The sequence below is a fragment of the Ambystoma mexicanum genome, chromosome 7p, assembly GCF_040938575.1.
Source record: "Ambystoma mexicanum isolate Mex_15411 chromosome 7p, UKY_AmexF1_1, whole genome shotgun sequence".
Classification (NCBI taxonomy): domain Eukaryota; kingdom Metazoa; phylum Chordata; class Amphibia; order Caudata; family Ambystomatidae; genus Ambystoma; species Ambystoma mexicanum.
In genome coordinates, this window is record NC_090939.1 from 626,446,512 (window position 1) to 626,467,770 (window position 21,259).

Genomic DNA, 21,259 nt, shown 5'->3' on the forward strand with positions numbered 1-21,259 from the left:
TGCCTGCCTCCGGAGCCCCGAAAGGGCCGTTGCTGTTGAAGCACCCCTAGGGCCCGGGCCGTCTCCGAGTCAGTCTTGATGGCCTGTAGAGACTCGTCCAGCTCCTTACCAAAAAGGTTGTTGCCGTCGAACGGCATGTCCAACACTCTGGTCTGGACGTCCTGGCGAAAGTCTGTCGCCTTGAGCCATCCTCGTCGTCGGAGGCAAACTCCGTTGCCCAGTTGGCAAAATCCGGTATCGGCAATGTCCGTTGCCACCGTTATGGCGTGATCCGATGCCACCTCGCCTTCCTGCAGAATTTCTAGGGCCTCCGCCCTCTTGTCGTCAGGTAGGAAGTCTAGCAGGGGAGCTATCTTGAACCAGAGCTCCCTGTCGTAGCGGGCCACGATCGCTAAGGCATTGGCCGCCTTAATCGTCGTTGCCGCCGACGAGATGACTCGTCGTCCCATGGAATCCAACTTCTTGCCCTCGCTGCCTTCTTCTTAGCGCTGCCGAGACGACAGAGTCCGGCGTGGGCTGGGCCCTGAGGCACAAGGGGGTGGCATCGGGAACTCGGTACTTCTTCTCGTACCTGTCCCTCTTGGCGTGTGTCGTGGAAGGGTTCTTGAGGACAGCAAGCCCCTCGTCCCAGATGTCATCGAGCAAAGGCACCGCGAGGACCGTCTTCCGCTTGGCCTCTCGTCGTTGGTAGAGAAACCCTTCCTTTTTTTGTTCTTCAGGGCAGAGCTGGAAGAGCTCGGATGCCCTGGTTATCATGGCATGGAAAATTTCATCGGCTAGAGAAGCCCGCGGGGGGGGGGGGTGATGACGGGATGTCTGCTGTGTCATCGTCATCGTCCGTCCCTGTCGCTGTATCCGTCACTGTATCCTCTCTAGGGTCCGGCGAGGGGGATGAGGAGTCCACAGGTCTTGCAGGCACGAAGGGCAGAGCAGGGTGGACTCTCCTCTGCTTGTTCGGAGGGCTTCCTGACGGGCCTGATTCTGGATCCTCCATCAGGGTCCGTGGTAATCTCGTCCTTATCTCGGTACATAAGGATTGGATTGCCAACAAAATGGCTGCCAAGCTATCCTGTGGCTCGGGTAATGGGTGCGACGGATGGGATGGCCACTCCACTGGGCCCTCTTCGTCGCCATCGTAGCTGTCTTCAATCTCGTCAGCAGGGACCGCCCCCTGGGATCGAACCTTCTCGAACCTCTCGTTGAGGCCTATGAACCTCTCGTTGGGGCCTATGTACCTCTCGTTGAGGCCCTTCTCGGTTTCCACCAGCTCCTCCTCAGAGGCTGATTCCGAGTCTGTAATGGCCACCGGCCCTCCACCCCTCTTTTTCCACCGGGGACTTCACGGGGGTCTTAACGATGGGCTGGAAAGAGGATTCCCTCCGCGGTGGCAGGGATACCCTGGGCCCAGAGGCCGTTTCCACTGCCGTAGTCTCAGGCAGCTTCGCCAGGGTCGCAGCGACCACTTCGATAGAGGCCTTTGCCAGCTGGATCAAAGCCCTCACCACCTTAAGTGCGTCCTGGGCCTTCGCCTTGGGGGGGAGGGTCAGCGTCTCGCTCCCCCTTCGAGATCAACCGGGTCCGCTCCAGCAGCTTACCCGGGTTCTCGGACTTCCTCTTCCCCGAACCAGAGCGCTGGCTCGTGGTCGAACGTGCCGGGGAAGTAGCGCCCTGCCTGGCAACCGAAGAGCCCGACCTTTCGGCGCTCCCGGTGCCCGCGGACTCGCGGTGCTTGGCCTTCTGTTGGGCCCCCGTCGCCGGGGCGCCCTCACAGGACTTAGAAGCCCGCTCAGACTTTTTCTTCGCCTTCTCACCTGCTGTGCCCTTCTCCTGCCAGGCGGCGAGGCAGGAACAACGATTTTGTTTGGTCCGTTCCGAAAGGTTCTTGCAGAACGCACAGTCTTTCTCCACATGCGTCTTGTCCTCATGAAGGCAGTAGAGACATCGCAAATGCTCGTCGTCCTTGAAAACGTTTTGCAATCCGCATCCAGGGCAGCACCTGAACGGCTTGGATCCGGGCGTCGAGCTTCCCTTGTCCTGGGCCATGTCCATTGAGGTAGGCCGCAGATCTTCCGGAATCCTCCAAGAAGTGTAAACTCGACGAAAACTTCACCCATGAGGGGCGTAGAAGAATTCCGAAACGGGTCCCCATTGTCGGAAGTAGAAACGGTGGAGCTTAAGGCTCGATTAAACCGAAAAAATGAGAAAATCTCCTGAAAAAGCGCGAAAACACAGCAAAAAACTCGAGAGCTAAAGCACGAGGACTCCCAACACTTAAGCGTGCAGTAAAAATCTGAGGATGGCTGCCAGAGGCGGGGCTTAGGGAGAGGGCAGTCATTGGCTGGGGGCAGTATGACCCAGAGATCAGTGATTGGTTACTACTAAGAAAGACAGATCACAAACGAAACTGATACTGATGTTTTCTGGACTGACAACGGGGAATATTCATGAGCATGTGAATCCATGCCAGACCCCATGCTGGAGAAGGAGCTCAATCTACCTCCCTCAGAGGAGGAAATACGCAGAATGATCCTGTCCCTTCCCAACAGTAAAGCCCCTGGCTTTCGGTGGGATCACAGTGGAGCTATATAAAGAGTATGTGAATATCATAGTCCCACACCTCCGCGGCATGTACGAGACCGCCATGGCATCCCATGTTTTATCCGATTCCACCAGAACGCCCTGGTGACAATACTACTGAAACCAAATAAAGACCCCCTAAAGTGCTCCTCCTACAGACCCCTGTCTTTAATTAATACAGACAATAAAATGAACTGACCGTCTCCTCCCTCATATGCCGACATTGGTCCTCCCTGACCAAGCAGGCTTCATTCCAGGCAGATCCACACAGAATAATCTGAGACGTTATTCACATTAATGCATAATGTCAACCGCACAATTCCCATAGTTGTGGCCGCTCTAGATGCAGAAAAAGCCTTCGACTCTGTCGAGTGGCCTTTCCTTTTTGAAGTCCTTCAGCGCTCAGGTCTCGGACTCACCTACCTTTGATGATTTTGTCTATTATACACTACGCCAAGAGTCGCAATATATTTTATGTTATTTGGCATTTATATAGCGTCCTAAATATCATTGGTATGACGTCAAATCGCTGGTAGGTTGAACGCCCTCGGTAACCGTAGTCCAGGTCAGTTGAGAGAGTAGGGTGTTGTAGGGTGCTTGGGTGCACCAGTTATGTGTGCAGCTGATGTGATTGCCTGATGGTAGCTGCATCCTAGCATTAGGTGTGGTGGTATTGATATCGGTTGAATGTGTGCAGTCTGGCGGGTGGACACCAAGACTGGGTTCTGGCTGCGTTAAGCCTGTAGGACCTTTATGTGTGCAGCTAGGCCGGTTTGTCATGGGAAATAGCTGTGTTTTATTAGAATGATGAGGTGTTCATGGGGTAATGTTCGTATGTGAGCAGCTATGCCGAATTGATCGAGGGGTGTAGCTGCACTCTAGTTGTGTGATGATGGGAAGTAGAGATTAAGCATAGTGATATGGGAGGTGAGTGTTTGCGATTTATGATGTAAGGACATCGATATTCTGCATTTCAGGCTTAATAGCGGTTGCTTAATAGCGAATTAATAACTGTATTCAGTGATGACATTGTTCGGGATCTCAGTGAGCATTAGTCATCGGGTTGCTAGGGTTCAATCGCTTCAGATGGTTGTGGTTGGTATTACAGAAAAAGCCACATTATTAGAACTTACGTCATATAGTCTTGGGTGTGTTGAATATGAGGGGGAATCGAGTTCCACAGAGTTGGGGCCAAGGTTGAGAAGGAGGATCCTCCAATCTTGACAGATCCTCTGATCCTGACATATACACAAACCGTATGCTGTCTGAATGCATCAATGTGTCACAGTGCATGACTTATAAATAAAAGGATAAAATATGAGTAATTTGACAGATCTTCCCATCCACCATAGCAAACGTTTGAAAAGAATGCTAATAGGAGCAGAATAAATTCACAGTCACAACTGTGTTCCCACAAAGATTTATTTTCTTTGCCTATATTGTAATAACATCATTCAAAGAAACACCATCAATCACCCAGACACTAGCAAAACAGACCTTTCAACATACGATGCTGCACATCAAATGCTGTGTATGTCATGCAGTGACCATGTGAAAAAGACTGATGACATAACAAGAATGGTTTTCAAACGATGTTCTGATGACCCTATAGCTGAGAGGATTTAATGACTACATATATGCACAATGTTTGTTACAATCGATCATTCACATTTAGTATCACTGTGCCAATCCTTAAAGCAGCACGCGTTATGTTTTATTTTGAAAAGTTACTTGTTTTTTATGAAAATATCTGACAATTAGGATTTTTTGCTTGAAAAAGATAGGGAATAAAGTTGGAGAGAATGGTGCTGAGCTAAAGGACAACCTTCTCCTTTACCATGGTGTTGCATTCAGTGTAGTCTAAGCATCCTGGCAAATATAGTCATATCCCCCTTACCATAGATTTAGAGTGAGGGCCAAGGGAAGTACAGGACCATTAGAATTCCCTTAGAGTAAACCTTAAAGTTTAAATTTAACAACCTAGGTATAAATATGATTGGATTTCTGGTGCAGAGTCTGCACCTTTGTTTGGCATGTTCACCATTTTTTGGATAGTGGCTGAGTTTTCAAAAGATGCAGGTACGCATGAATAAAATCTGTAATAGCATATTACACTTATTAATTATTCATACATTTTCTTCCACTGATGAATAAACGTTAGGATTTGCAACTCATTGGGCTTACTACCCAAATATGTGATAAAATGTTTCCATTGTGTAATATAGTCCCAATCTAATTACCTTGGGGTTATTAATTGAACATAAATATAAAGGCACTTTGCGCAATAAACAAAGAATTATCAGTTTTTCTATCAAAAGCGTGCAGGGTAGGAGAGGTTGTCTGGGGTCCTATACAGCATTTTCTTGTATCCTCTAACTCACGCTCATCCCCTCCAACGTGAGCCTCAGCTACGAGAGAATAGGCATATAAATCTTTGCAAAAAAAACTTTGGTGGAATCTTTTTTACCTGATTCAAGGTTACTTCTAAATCTACCCAAGCCTAATCAACATCGATTGTAGCCTGAGGAGAAATTCTTATTAAAGGGCCTTTATTGAAGGAGAAGGGCCAATGGCTCTAACAGCAATTTAAAAAACATGAGAGACAGCAGGCACATCGGCCTGATGCCATCCTCCGTGGCAATAAGTAATGCACTGCTCATTAAGACAATCCTCTACACAATTGGCCAAAGAAAGTGCCGGTCCAGAAAGCCAAATGCATCCTTAATCTTTTAAATTGCAACAATAAGCATTATTGTTAGGTTCAGTTGTTGGGAGCACTAAGGTGCAAACCCAAATCAGTCTGGATGGACTAAGGAACGGACATGGGGCAACAGACTCCATGTAGCAAACTTCTACAGGATTTTGTTTTAGCGATTTCAAAGTTATGTAATAGTCACACATATCAGCAGTTTTATTGTGCATTAATAGGTGTCATGCTGAGAACCTGGTGTCTGCAGAAGCTGCTGAACCCCCGACAATCCACCCAAAATGTGGCACTCTGAGCTGACATAAATATAACTGCTCAGTTTACCTCACTTTCAGGGGAAAGGGGGAAGGGACAAAGAAACAAACACCAGGCTGGAAGCTATCAACTCGCTGGTTCTTCACCTGTAGTTAAAACATAAACATGCAATATACCTCATTACTCATGGGTTACTTTACTAACCTTAAACTCTAAATCCTTAACCAAAATAGTTTAAAAACCATACCTGGTTCTTCTCTTCAGAATGCCCAGAGAAGTGAAAAGCAGACAAGACTTCCTTAATTGTGGACCAGATTCTTATGGATAAATCAGCCTTCTCAGTAGGTCCATGAATGTAATTTAACTTTGTAGTTAGTCTGCTCAAATCTAAGATTCTTGAACAAGTCTTCAAGTAAGATTTATGAAGTTCTTTTAAGTTCTTGTATTTGTTTTTAATATTTTCTTTGTAGAGAGTCTTTTTCTCAGGAACGAATTTAACTTGCGCTGGAATCTTCACGTGGAAAGCCAGAAACCGCGGGAAGAAAAAATCACGCGCTTTTTCTCCAAATCGCGGAAAATACGCACACGCGTTAAAACACACTCGCGCTAAAGTCCAAGACGCGATAAAAATTTCATGCGCTTTCCTCCAAGTCGCGGGAAATACGCACACGCGCTGACGATTCAATTCGCGGGTAAAACGCACTTGCGCTAAAATCCAAGACGCGATAAAAATTACACACGCTTTCCTCCAAGTCGCGGGAAATACGCACACGCGCTGACGATTCAATTCGCGGGTAAAACGCTCTTGCGCTAAAGTCCAAGACGCAATAAAAATTACACGCGCTTCCCTCCAAGTCGCGGAAAATACGCTCACGCGCTGACAATTCAATTGCGGGTAAAACGCACTTGCGCTAATGTCCAACTCACGAATAAATACGTACACGCGCAAAATACACACGCGCTTATTTCATCACGCAGAAAAAACCCTTGCGTAAACGAACAGTAAACGCGAGTCCAAAGTACACGCTCGCACTTCACTCTCACGCGCAGAGACACACGCGCGGGCGAAAAGTAACGGACAAAAAAACTCTCGCGCTAGTTTGATTTGACATGTAGCGATAAAAACAAACGTACGCGCTTCAATCTTTTTAGATACAGATTTGATTTCAATCCCTTAGATAAATATAACCTTTTTACAAAGTTCAACAAATCTGGAAAGTCACTTATCTTGAATAAGACTTGAAAACTTCTTTTCTCAGAAAAAATGGAAGTTTCTGACTCCTGTCCTGTGTCTCCACCAAACTCCAAACACGACTCCTGTTATACTTTCAGATCTTCCGCTCAACTGCTAGAAACTTGTCACCCTTGACAAAGTTAAGCAGGAGCAACAAGGCACACAACCTCTCAGCTGGGCAAGGACGATGAAAGGCAGCTTAGAATGTTCATTGTCCTCCCTATAAACAATCTCCAGCCAATCAGAATTTAGACTGAGAACCTCCATCTTGGCTTGGGGCAATCTCCATAGACTGCAATGAAGGTTAAGGGCAAAATTGGCTGTTTAAAAATATAACCCATCATAACTTCCTAAAACCTTTCTATACTAAATATGTGCCTCCCCTGACCCAATGTAAATGAGTATATGATACTGTATGTAAAGAATATGTCACTCCAACCTGACGGTACCTGACAATAGGATAGTGATGGTTGCTTCCCTCAATAGTGGGGCTGGTATGCCACAATTTAACAATCCATTAAAAAATAGTAATTTAGGGGCATGTAGATTCTTTATAAACCTCCCAAATACAAAGTATAACCCAGGGGCTTTGCTTCCTGCAATGTCAGAGATCTCCTTCTTGATTTCATTCAGACCACTCAGTTCAGCCAACGTAATAATGAGTATGTCCTGTAGTTGGCAGAGACCAATCTCCTTCTGCTTAGGGGCACAACCCTGGTGTTAAGCCCCTCTCTAATTTCCAAGATCGAATTGTCCCCTCTTTATTATTATTATTGTTGTTGCACCTGTGCCTATGCCCATTGACCTGCCTTCACCCACTGTTGTTGCCACTGTGCCTATGCCCACTGAACTGCCTGCACCTCGCACCTCACCACAACCCACCCTACAGCATTCTGCCCATACGCTAAAGTGTGCATTAGTTAATGCTCGCTTTATTCCTGCGCATCCCCTCGACATCCACGATCTGATCACCAAAGACAATCTAGACATACTTGCCATCACGGAAACCTGGTTAAATGATAGCTCAGGACCTGCCCTCTCCCTAGCCATCCCCGCAGACTATACTACCTTCAGGAAAGACCGTACTAACCAGAGAGGAGGGGGTGTCGCCCTCATAGCCAAGAACTCCCTTAGCATTAGGGAATCACCAGCACACCAGGGACTATATTGACTCAACTGTGACTACCTCCCACTTAAAATCAATGTGTCACACACCTGCACCATTAATATGCATATTGTATACCGACCACCTAGCCCCTGCACTGACTTCCAAGATTCCATTGTCCATGCTCTATCGGACAATATAAAAAAAACATCCCAAACCATCCTCCTGGGTGACCTCAACCTAGGCCTCAATGACCCTAAAGACCAGCACGCCAAAGCGCTTAACAAAGCCCTTACCAATCTCGGCTTCACCCCCACCATTACTGAACCTACCCACATCAAAGGACGCACCCTGGACTGGATTAGCCAACACAACGGCTCCATCCTGGTCACCGCCAATACCCACATCCCATGGTCCGACCACCACTACATCCAATTCAACCTCACCACTAAAAAAGACTCCGTACCCACTCAGACCCTCTGCCGAGCAGCATACGCCAGGAATTCACGTAAACTTACAGTAGAAAATCTGGCACCATTCCTAATGGTCCCCACGCTACAAACGCCCACCTCCAACAACCCAGAAACTCTTGCAAGCACCTTCAAACGTATCATCACCAAAGCTATGGACGCAATTGCTCCCTAACCCTCAAGAAAGCCAAGAAAATAAAGCACTCCAATTCCTGGTTCTCCAATGAGCTACTCAAGCAACGCTCAGAAAAAAGATCTGCCCTCTCCACCTGGAAAGCCAACCCCTCAGAAACAAATAGGGAGGCCTTCAAAATCATCTCCAGGTCATATAAAAACAATGTCATCAAAGCCAAAGCCCTTTCATTTAACACTAGAATCAATTACGCCAAATCCAACTCCAAGGAAATATTCTCCATCTTCAGAGAATTGGAAAAACCCTCTACTCCTCCTCCCACGCTTATCAAGGATGCCAACTGGTGTTAACAGCATTCAATCTGCAATGCTAGACAAACTCGACACCCTGCAGGCCAAAATCATTGGCCACCAAAAAATGCTAGAAAAGCTAATAGCTAGCCAGCATAGTAAAGTCCCTGTCTCACCAGCACCTAAATCCTCCCCCCCATTTGAATTTAGAGACATCACTGAATTAGAGACCATCACCCTGCTTAAGTCTATTAAACCCTCCAATTGCAAAGGTGATGCCTGCCCTGCCCAACTTATCAAAGACTCCTCTCACGCCCTTGCTCCCTTTATCACGGCCTTTATCAATGCCTCCTTCAGATCAGGCCTTGTCCCTAAAGATCTCAAAGAAGCTTGGGTACGCCCATTAATCAAAAAGCCAACACTCGACCCCACTGTCCCCGGTAACTACAGACCAATCACCATAGTCCCAGTCCTGCTAAAAATTCTTGAAAAAGCAGCCTATATGCAAGTCCAAAAACACCTCGAGGAAAACCAACCCCTAGGCCTGCGCCAATCAGGTTTCCGCCCAAGACATGGCACGGAATCAGCCCTCCTCGACCTAAACAACCAAATGGACGACTTGAGGGACTTAGGCAAACCTGCACTTCTCCTACTCCTTGACTTATCTGCTGCGTTTGACCTGGTCGACCACAACACGCTGTGCCTTCACCTTGCCTCTGCAGCTAACTTCTCACACAAAGCACGCAACCTTTCTCCAAGGCAGGGCTATGAAAGTCTTCTCGGACTCGCCCACTGCTGCCCAAACCTACTTACATGTGGAGTCCCACAAGGGTCCTGCATAGCATCTACACTCTATAACCTGTTCACTAGGCCACTGTTCAGCATCTTGGATGCCATGGGCATTTCATACACATATTATGTGGATGATACGCAGGTGTTAATCCCTCTCTCAGGTGACTACAAGACTGACATGGCCAATCTTACGGACATATACTCAACCATCCAATCCTGGATGGCTGACAACTGGCTCTGTTTAAATAGTGAAAAAACAGAACTCCTACTCATCGGCTCACCTACCACCCTGGGTAACCTCAGTCGGGAATACTCATCCTTCACCATCGACAATACACCTATCAAAGTGTCTGACCACGTCAAAACACTGGGCGTCTACCTAGACTCAAACCTCACCATGGATAGACAAGTAAATGCCATCTCCACCTCATCAGCCTACTACGCCAAAATCATTAATGCAGCCAGACCATTCCTCTCACAACATAACTGCCTCACCATAGCTAGAGCCATCATTGGCTCTAGACTAGATTACTGCAACGCCCTACTTTCCGGGACGTCATGCAAAAACCTTTCTAAACTGCAAATAGCGCAAAACAATGCCCTCAGAGCAGCCACTGGGACTTCAAGGAAAGAACACATCTCAGAAATCAGGAGACAAGTCCATTGGCTCCCAGTCAAACAGAGAATCATGTTTAAAACTCTTTCACTGGCACACAAATGCCTCCATGACACTGCCCCTCCATACCTTGTACAGAGGATTGTCAAACACACTGCCACTAGACCCCTTAGGGAGGGTTACTCTAACCTTATCCAGATGCCCAAAACCAAAAAGGCCCGCGCAGGAGGATCCAGCTTCCCTACGATAGCTGCCTCACAGTGGAATGCCCTCCCGCCTAGCCTCAGAATGATTCAATCCCACCTTGCGTTCCGCAAAGCACTCAAAACACTACTCTTCATTTAACCAACATAACCTGCTGTGTTTTGTGTTTTTGTCTGCTCAAAGAAAAATGTTGACTACTATATCCTGTAACTAAGAGACCTTTTGGTCAGATGTAACCTCCCCAATGAAAATTCTTTGCAATCTCCTGTAACAAGCGCCACAATGCCCCTGGGCTGTACATGCGCTTTACAAATGCGAATAAAATAAAATTAAAATAAATTATTATTATTATTATAGGTTATTTATAACACGCTTACTACCCAGAGGTTTCTAAGCACAGACCCGGGGATCGAGCCTGTGTTGCTTGCATCGTCTTGTTTCCAAGGCGAGCGCGTTGCCCCTAAGCTATCCTCCCTTTGCCTATTCACCAGCCAAGTGAGCGACCTACTAGGTCCTTCAGCTACCCCAAATCTGCATGCAGCACGTTTAAAGATATATTTAAAAGAGGGGAATTATGGGGGGCGCTGTTGCGCGATCGCAAAATGGCCGCAGCCTGGGAGAGCTCCAGCGAGGGCTCCAACATCCTCATAAATATCTTGGTCCTCCCGGAGCATCTACATAATTTGTGGTGCCAGAGCGCTTCTAATACTTTGCCGACACTTTCCGACACGCTGCCTGCCTTGCTGAACCTAAAGGATTGTGCGACCCGGCAAGTCCCTGTGATGCAGCCTTCGGGAGACTGTCCTTCACTGCGCCATACAGCCCAAGCCCTGTTGTCGGGGGACACTCCACAACTGTTCCTGTACCGCGACGCTGTCCCCGGTGTGCAGCCTTCCCGAGGCGCTGGTATCCCTCCTGCTGGCTCCCGACGGTGCCCCTGGCTTGCCCCATGGTCCCGGCGCCGACTGCTCAGGGATCCGACGCACAGCTTGGGCTGGAGCCCCACAAGGGGAGGGAAGCAGCAGATCCTGCTGTGCCGAGGCTGGCTGACCGTCGGGTGCCACTACCCCACACATACAGACTGTGACTTTGCCTGTATATTACTTTTGACCCAGGTCTCCTGATATGGGGAAGGGTGGTACATTGGGGGCCCTCTATTGGACACAGCCCTTCTTGCTGCCCACACTGATGTTGCCTGTGTTGTGGACCCTCAGCTATGCACGGCAGGGGGTGATCACTGCAGCTCTACATCCACCAACACCCCTGCTCTTTGCAAGCGCTACAACTGCTGGTCCCTTTATGGGGAGGAGGGGACTCTCAGACCCACCATCAAGGGATAGTGGCGTGCCTTAGTTGAACTCACCGCGTTCATTGTGCATCGAAACCTGGGTTACCTGTACACGCAGTGTCCACCAGATTATGCCACCTACTTTAGAAACTAAAGACCCAACACCAATGAACACGGCACCCCCAGGCTAGGATAAGGTGCATCAAACATTTGCCATCGCTGCACTCTAGCAGCGCATTACTCTGAACCCATGATAACGCCTGACACCATGGTGAATGCTAAGAAGCAGGCCAAGATGGACCAATGTGCCAGACCTGATGCAGCATCGGCTTCCCAGCCCACCACCTCGGTTTTAACCCCAGTGGACACTGCAGTACTCATTCAGACACTGCTCGCCATCAAAAGTAGCAAAGAGAATCTGGGAACGAAAATCGATGCTCTCACAAGCAAGGTGGACATTTGTGCTGTGCAAATAGACAAACTTTGTGGCCGCATGACTGAGGCTGAACAGAGAATAGGGGAGGGAGAAAATAAGGTGGCTACTTTACAACGTGAGGTCAGCCTCCTCCAGCAAAAATTGAAGAAAATTGCAGTAAAGAATGGCGATCCGGAGGGGAGATCGAGACGGATTAATATGCGCATCCTGGGCGTCCCGGAGTGCACCCATCTCGACAACATGGAAACTTTTGTAGAGAAACTCCTTTAGGAGACCCTACCCAACCCAGCACTATCAAATATGTTTCTGGTGGAGCGCGGTCGCACCGCTCGCTCACCGCTAGACCGCATCCCGGATCCTCAGAACGTCCTATTTTTGCTCACATCTTCAACTCTCATGATAGAGATGTCCTGCTCAGAACAGCGAGGAAGAAAGGAGAAATAAGATGGGTTGTAGCCTCGATCCACCTGTTTCCAGACTTCAGCCCCTAGGTCCAAGAGCAGAGGAAGACCAGGCGGTTAAAACTATACTGAGGAGGAAAGAGATCCGCTACTTGATGATGTATGCGGCCAAACTCTGGGTGGTGTACGAGGGCAAGACTTTATTTTTCACATCCCCAGAAGCAGCAGACCGATTTGCACAAGGACAGCCCGAGCTGCTGGGTTCCCCTCGGCGTTCACCTTGAAGATGCTGGCTGCCGACACTGTGGGAAACACTCCTTGGTCGTAGTAACCTGACAATACAGTCAATATTGCATGATGCCCAGCAACCTCTGAATCCGGCCATGTGTAACCCCGGAAGGTCCACATCACTCTTGTAATCGAGCACTGCCATAAGAGCCAGGCGACTGCCAATGACTCCCTGTTCCACTGCCACCGCGGGTGTGGTCACTTGTTGTTTTGTTTTTGTTTCCTAAGTTTGGTTACTCATTAGGTGTTTTGTTTTTTCTGGGTGGGGATAGCCGGTATGTTAGTGTTTCTGGCGTGGGTGGGTTGTGGGTGTTGGGGGTGTTTTGGGGTCAGCATCAGAACCTATGACAACATGTATTACACTGGTAGCACATTATATACTACTGATTGAACTCATACCAGCTCAGACCATCCCAGGCATGGAGCCAAATGCTGCTACCATTTTCTTAATGCATTATGCCAAAAACTGTTGCAACTGTGGGAAACAATATCTCGGTACTGACGTGGAACATAGAGGGATTCATGAATCAGAAAAAAGCCTGTCTGATCGCTAATTATGCCAGGAATCACAATATAAATATCATGTGCTTGCAGGAGACGCATCTAGCACAGGAAAGTAAGTTACCTAGTATGTCTGGATGGGGCATACACCGATATTGCTCTTCCTTCACCTCCCACTCACGCGGTGTTGCCACGTACATGCACCGCTCCTTAGAATTTAAACTTCTTAAACACGTGGGTCGTGCAGATGGGTGATTCTTACCTGTAGCAGGGGAGGCTTTTGGGTTACGGATCCTCATTATAAATGTATATTCCCCAAACATGGACTCCCCTGAGTTCTTCCAAAGATGCCCAAATTATTTACATATGTTTCAGAATTATCAAATTGTGGGGTCTGGTGATTTCAATGTAGCGCTGTCTCTAACCATGGACAGATCCTCGACAACACAGTCCTCCCTACCTAGGTCTGCTCTGAAATGGCTTGACATAGCAGAATATCATGATCTGCACGATGCATGGCGGGTGGTACACCCTACAGCTAGGGAATACTCCTATTATTCCTGTGTGATGGGAGCTCCTCTAGGATAAACTATGTCATGGCATCCTCAGAATTGGTGCATAGACTAGGCGAAGCCACAATCCTTCCCCGAACGCTATCGGACCATTCCCCGGTTCAGATCCAACTGACCTGCCCTCCACAACCACCTGGGCTACTTTGATGGCGCTTTAGAGCCTGGGCATTGGACAAGGCAGTCTTCCGTGAGAATATCGCTCAGGATATCCAAACCTTCTTCCAAACATGTTGGCTCTGTCCATGACAGTAGAGTGCTGTGGGAGGCCTTCAAGGTGTACGTCAGGGAATGTTGTATATTAAGGAAAGGGGTGTCCTAAAAGCACTCTGTGAGTCCATAGATAGATTGAAAAAGGAAGTTAGGGAGCTGGAGATACAACAAGGCACCCGTGACACACCCACGATAGGTCGCATCCTGAGAGAGAAGAGAGAAGAGTTGCACCTGACTATGTGCAGGGAATAATGCTTCCCTGGAGACCCCATCCTGACCACTTCATACGATGATGGTGACCTCCCAAGTCGCACTTTGGCCTGAGCAATAAAACGGGAGTGCCATTCTGAGAACATAGTTGAAATTGGCGGCCCTGATGGGATAACCAGCAGGGACCCAAGGGAGATTAACAACATATTTTGGAAGTATTATGAGCACACACATCGCGGTCTCAGGCGGGACGTGACTCCATTGCCCAATACCTGGACGTTGTCGCCCTGGGGTGGCTCGACCTGGCTCTGGGTGAGGAGCTCAATCTACCTCCCTCAGAGGAGGAAATATGCAGAACGATCCTGTCCCTTCACAACAGTAAAGCCCCCGGCTTGGATGGGATCACAGTGGAGCTATATAAAGAGTATGTGAATATCATAGTACCACATCTCCGCAGCATGTATGAGACCGCCCTGGCATCCCATGTTTTACCCGAGTCCACCAGAACACCCTTATGACAATACTACTGAAACCCAATAAAGACCCCCTAAAGTGCTCCTCCTACAGACCCGTCTTTAATTAATACAGACAATAAAATGAACTGACCGTCTCCTCCCTCATATGCCGGCATTGGTCCTCCCTGACCGAGCAGGCTTCGTTCCGGGCAGATCCACACAGAATAATCTGAGACATTATTCACATTAATGCATAATGTCAACCGCACAATTCCCACAGTTGTGGCCGCTTTAGATGCAGAAAAGGCCTCTGACTCTTGAGTGGCCTTTCCTTTTTGAAGTCCTTCAGCGCTCTGGTCTCGGACTCACCTACCTTCGATGGTTTTGTCTATTATACACTGCGCCAAGAGCCGCAATATATTTTGTTATTTGGCATTTATATAGCATTCTATATATCATTGGTATTACCTCAAATCGCTGGTAGGTTGAACGCCCTCGGTGGCCGTAGTCCAGGTCAGTTGAGAGAGTAGGGTGTCGTAGGGTGCTTGGGTGCACCAGTTATGTGTGCAGCTGATGTGATTGTCTGATGGTAGCTGTATCCTAGCATTAGGTGTGGTGGTATTGATATCGGTTGAATGTGTGCAGTCTGGCGGGTGGACACCAAGACTGGGTTCTGGCTGCGTTAAGCCTGTAGGACGCTTATGTGTGCAGCTAGGCCGGTTTGTCATGGTAAATAGCTGTGTTTTATTAGAATGATGAGGTGTTCATGGGGTAATGTTCATATATGAGCAGCTATGCCGAATTGATCGAGGGGTGTAGCTGCACTCTAGTTGTGTGATGATGTAGAGTAGAGATTAGGCATAGTGATATGGGAGGTGAGTGTGCGTGAAGTTATGATGTAAGGACATCGATATTCCACATTTCAGGCATGCGGTTGCTTAATAGCGAATTAATAAGGGTATTCAGTGATGACATTGTTCAGGCTCTCATTGAGCATTAGTCATCAGGTTGCTAGGGTTCAATCGCTTCAGATGGTCGTAGTTGGTATTACGGAAAGAGACACATTATTAGAACTTACATCATATAGTCTTGGGTGTGTTGAATATGAGGGGGAAGCGAGTTCCACAGAGTTGGGGCCAAGGTTGAGAAGGCGGATCCTCCGATCCTGACATATACACAAACCGTATGCTGTCTGAATGCATCACACCATCCCGGATAACGAGACAAGGGTGCCCCTTTTCAGCTATCCTCTTCGCCCTTGCTATCGAACCCCTGGCTTGTTATCTTAGGGATAAACATGCACATAACGGGGACCACATCCACTCCCATGTTTCCATCTTCTCTCTATATGCAGACGATATCATCAGTAGTCCAGTCGATTTTCTGCTTTGGGACCTGTCCAGGCTGAGGAACAACTGGGCCAAATCGGAGGTGCTCCCGCTGACACCGGCAGTGCGGCAGGAGGATATAGGAACTGAATTTAGGTGGTGCCCCTACGGTATGGCATACAGATCACAACCTCTCTGGCTGACCTTTAAAGGAAAAACACAGGGTCGATGCCTGGATTCTTTTACCCCTGTCACAGGCGGTTCAGTTATCCTTGGCCAAGATGGTAACTCTCCCAAATCTGCTATGTCTAATTCACAACGCTCCGACCTGGCCTCCTGCCAGCTTCTGGTCTCGCCTATGGAAATTAATGGTCTGTTTTGTTTGGGCCGGCAAGCAGGCCAGGATATCATACGATATCCTAACGTTACCATACGATAGAGGTGGCCTGGAATACCAGGATTTATATATGTATTTCCCTGCTGCTCAACTACAGTACTCGGTGTGGTGGTGGTGGCCTTCCTCAGAGCTCAGATTTTCTGCTTTGGGACCTGTCCAGGCTGAGGAACAACTGGGCCAAATCGGAGGTGCTCCCGCTGACACCGGCAGTGCGGCAGGAGGATATAGGAACTGAATTTAGGTGGTGCCCCTACGGTATGGCATACAGATCACAACCTCTCTGGCTGACCTTTAAAGGAAAAACACAGGGTCGATGCCTGGATTCTTTTACCCCTGTCACAGGCGGTTCAGTTATCCTTGGCCAAGATGGTAACTCTCCCAAATCTGCTATGTCTAATTCACAACGCTCCGACCTGGCCTCCTGCCAGCTTCTGGTCTCGCCTATGGAAATTAATGGTCTGTTTTGTTTGGGCCGGCAAGCAGGCCAGGATATCATACGATATCCTAACGTTACCATACGATAGAGGTGGCCTGGAATACCAGGATTTATATATGTATTTCCCTGCTGCTCAACTACAGTACTCGGTGTGGTGGTGGTGGCCTTCCTCAGAGCTCCTGCATATTGGGTTGGAAAAAACGATCGCCTCTCCAGATAACCTAAAAGGATTACTGTGGGGGGCTCCAATTGTGGGCGGATGCGGGGATACAACCTCTGGAACTCACCTGTAGGGCATGGAAGTGAGTGGCAGCCATTTTGGGTGAGGATACTCTCTATTATTCAGATTTCACTATATACAGGGTTCGCAGCATTCCAATCATCCATGAAAAGATATTCTGCACCCATTTTGATAGGCTGGGGATTCACTCATTGGGGGATCTCATTGTGGACGGTGGGTTGATCTCCTGGGAGGCCCTGAAGAGTCGGGTGGAGTGGAACACTGTGACAAGGGCCCTCATTACAACCTTGGCGGAGGACCATGGTGCTATTAGCACCATGGCCCATGCCGCTAAGGTTACGATTCTGCCATGGTGGATGGCGGAATTACCGCCCCATTACAAGGTGAGTGGGGCGGTAATTCCCCATTCACCAATGGCCCCTTCCCCATTCCCATTTTTGCCCCATAGGGCATAATGGGAATGGGGAAGGCGATAATTACGGCACCGTAAATTACGGTTGCTGTAATTATCGCCAAGGTCCCTTAGCGGGTTGGTTTTTAATGCCTGCAAAAAGCAGGCGTTAAAGTCACCATCCCGCTAAGGGACCTTGTAATCAGGCGGTAAGTGTTTAACGGCGCCGACGCTCTTTACAGCGCCGTTAAACACTTAACGCCTGGGTTGTAATGAGGGCCAATGTTTTTGTATTTCTGACAAAGGGAGGTACTTAAATCCAAATGGTAGCATTACCCTCTGGCCCTGGGTACCCCTCCCCCCATTTGTTACAATATACTACTACATCCATAGCCCCTAAGAGAATAGTCTCCACCACATATAAGTACATCAGAACACAGATGCCCACCCAGTTTGGTAGCTTTACACCTCAATGGGCATTAGCACTGGGTACGCCCATATCCGACGCGCACTGGAAGGTAATATGCATGCAGACTCGTCATATATCCTTACGTTCTCGCCTACGTGTGATCCACTATAAGTTTCTCCATCAAGCATGCTTATCTCCAGTAAAATGACATTGTTTCTATCTTGATAGGTCTTCTGGTTGTACCAGGTGCTCCCAGGACATGGCAAATTTCCTTCATATTGTCTGGTCCTGTCCAATGATCCTTCAGTTCTGGTTAGATATTGAATCTGAAATGTCTAGTATGTTACACTCCTCATGGCAATACTCACCTGCTCTATGGTTGCTAGCACTGATAGAGGGCGGATCAAGGGGTTGCCAGGACGGTTATCACCAAAACATGGGTGAAACGGTGAATCTCAACCTTTCGGGAATGGTTGAACTATATGTGTGAAAGGAGGGAAACCTTGTATACAGCTACGCTACCAGCATGTAGCAGGCCACTGGACTAAAGAATATCAGTTAGGTCATGCATGTCCGCTGATTCGTAGGATCCGGCCCCTTCCCAGCTAAGGGACCTTGTAATCAGGCGGTAAGTGTTTAACGGCGCCGACGCTCTTTACAGCGCCGTTAAACACTTAACGCCTGGGTTGTAATGAGGGCCAATGTTTTTGTATTTCTGACAAAGGGAGGTACTTAAATCCAAATGGTAGCATTACCCTCTGGCCCTGGGTACCCCTCCCCCCATTTGTTACAATATACTACTACATCCATAGCCCCTAAGAGAATAGTCTCCACCACATATAAGTACATCAGAACACAGATGCCCACCCAGTTTGGTAGCTTTACACCTCAATGGGCATTAGCACTGGGTACGCCCATATCCGACGCGCACTGGAAGGTAATATGCATGCAGACTCGTCATATATCCTTACGTTCTCGCCTACGTGTGATCCACTATAAGTTTCTCCATCAAGCATGCTTATCTCCAGTAAAATTACATTGTTTCTATCTTGATAGGTCTTCTGGTTGTACCAGGTGCTCCCAGGACATGGCAGATTTCCTTCATATTGTCTGGTCCTGTCCAATGATCCTTCAGTTCTGGTTAGATATTGAATCTGAAATGTCTAGTATGTTACACTCCTCATGGCAATACTCACCTGCTCTATGGTTGCTAGCACTGATAGAGGGCGGATCAAGGGGTTGCCAGGACGGTTATCACCAAAACATGGGTGAAACGGTGAATCTCAACCTTTCGGGAATGGTTGAACTACATGAGCATGTGTGAAAGGAGGGAAACCTTGTATACAGCTATGCTACCAGCATGTAGCAGGCCACTGGACTAAAGAATATCAGTTAGGTCATGCATGTCCGCTGATTCGTAGGATCCGGCCCCTTCTCAGCAAACTGATACACCAGCTGACTGATGAACTTACTATTTCCACGATATAGACTGGAAAAATGTGATGCCATCCGTAGGACTGCTAGATACGGCATGCATTCAGAAAAAGGTGTACTTAATCACTGCCCTCAGCTAGAATATGTCTCCCAGTATATGTTCTCGTTTTACTTAGCCCGAAGATGCCATGAATCTTGTTATGTTATTGTTGTTGGCCTGGGTGGGGAGAGCGGGATGGGATGTATGTGTTGTCACTTTTTATAAATTAAAAAGAAATAAAATAAAAAGAGGGGAATTATAATTGAAAACCATCAAAATTAAAAAAAAATTGTGTAAGGAATGTAATGCAATAATTTGTAAAGAAGCAGTATCTCCCTCTTAAATATAGCAAGCTCGAAATAATATGTTTTTTGTTTACCTTCCTGGCTCTGATTTGATGTCTTTTGTCATGTCACTGTTTTTGATTATCCTCATCAGTTTCTCTCATACCTCCTGTGCTGATTGGGTCACAGGAAACTGATGAGGTGTTTATGACTGTCAGTGTGTTTAGCACCTGAATGACAACCTAATGGTAAAATAGCCCCACTTTATTTTGCCTTTCCTTTTTTTTACAGGAGCATTCTCTACAGGAATTACTAGCTGCTTCCAAGAGGACTCAAAGATTATCCACATCCTGTTAACTTTTCCAGGTCCAATCTGCATCTGTGCTTTTGTTTCTCACATTTTGTGTATTCATAGTATTGAGTGTAAGAACCAATAGAAATTTCACATTATTTATTTTGAATTTGTGTTTTTGTATTTTTAATGTGATACCAAAGTTATGCCACAATTCAGTTGTCTTAATGCAATTTTAGAAAATGCTGGAGAGTGATTCATGACCCTTAAGGGAAGAACTGTGAAAAGCCATTGGGACCACTCCAGCGATGTGTGCAAGAGAAATAGCCATGTCTTTGTAAAGCAACATTTCTTAGTTTATCAATGTCACCTGCTATGTTTGCAAAGTGGGGCACCTTAGTTTGTGGGATACGTGTACTGTGGTAGCAATGCTTGGTCTAAGAACCTAACTTTATACTGAATCCAAAATGGAAATAAGCACTTACTAATTTGTCTCTAAATGCTCCTCCCTGCATGAAAACTCTATAGTAGTGAGTATAAGGACCGGACATTTAAAATGCTGTTTGTATCACATATTGGGACAAAAATTCTATGACTGTTCCTTGTAGTACCTGCTTTTGATTACATTTTTTATTTGTTTGTACTTGAAAATGTACAGTTACGAATTATGTGTTTTTTATAAAGAGATTACATTTCAGAATTTAAATAAATACATTTATTTCTTTGGAACATTATGTGTACTTCCTTCAGGTGTTTGGCGATTCCGAACTGTAATCTGATCATTATAGCAAAGCTTTTTTGCTCTTTTGAATATTAAGTAGGTGGAAGCGCCTCTCCAATTGTACAAAGTTCTATTGAGCGTTTGGAGTTTCTTTTCTGATCCATAAATTAGTGGATGCATGTATAATATTGCAAGGGCTGACTAAATATGTTTGATTGATAGCAGATATGTTTAGTATTGCCTGTGAGGTATATACAGTATTATTGTTGATTCTGACCCAAAGGTTTTTTATGAGGGGTCCTAATACAAAAGACAGAGCTGATGCATTATTGAAGCTGCTCACACCCCAGATCCTGATTCTCCCTAACCAGGATCTAGCTTTTATTGGTGAGCATACTGGTGAAGAGTGACCTGGGAGTCTGCTGTACTCAACCTTAAGGATTTCGTATTTTAATCAGCTCTCCATATTTCCTATCTAGGAATTAGTTCCTGTTTTGAGTACCACAATAGCGACTATTGTGTTTTAAAACATGCACAACTTT

General features: G+C 47.0%; 1 protein-coding gene across 7 annotated transcripts in view; it reads left to right on the forward strand.

Annotated features, from left to right (window-relative positions):
* TSGA10 (testis specific 10) overlaps positions 1-20,165 on the forward strand; it is a 539,078-nt gene extending 518,913 nt beyond the window's left edge. For all 7 annotated transcript variants that reach the window (XM_069636638.1, XM_069636640.1, XM_069636642.1 and 4 more), the window contains exon 20: positions 19,996-20,165. In XM_069636638.1, coding sequence (XP_069492739.1) covers positions 19,996-20,020 — 25 coding nt within the window. In that variant the 3' untranslated portion in view covers positions 20,021-20,165. The remainder of the gene's footprint in view (positions 1-19,995) is intronic.
* The last annotated feature ends 1,094 nt before the right edge of the window (positions 20,166-21,259 follow it).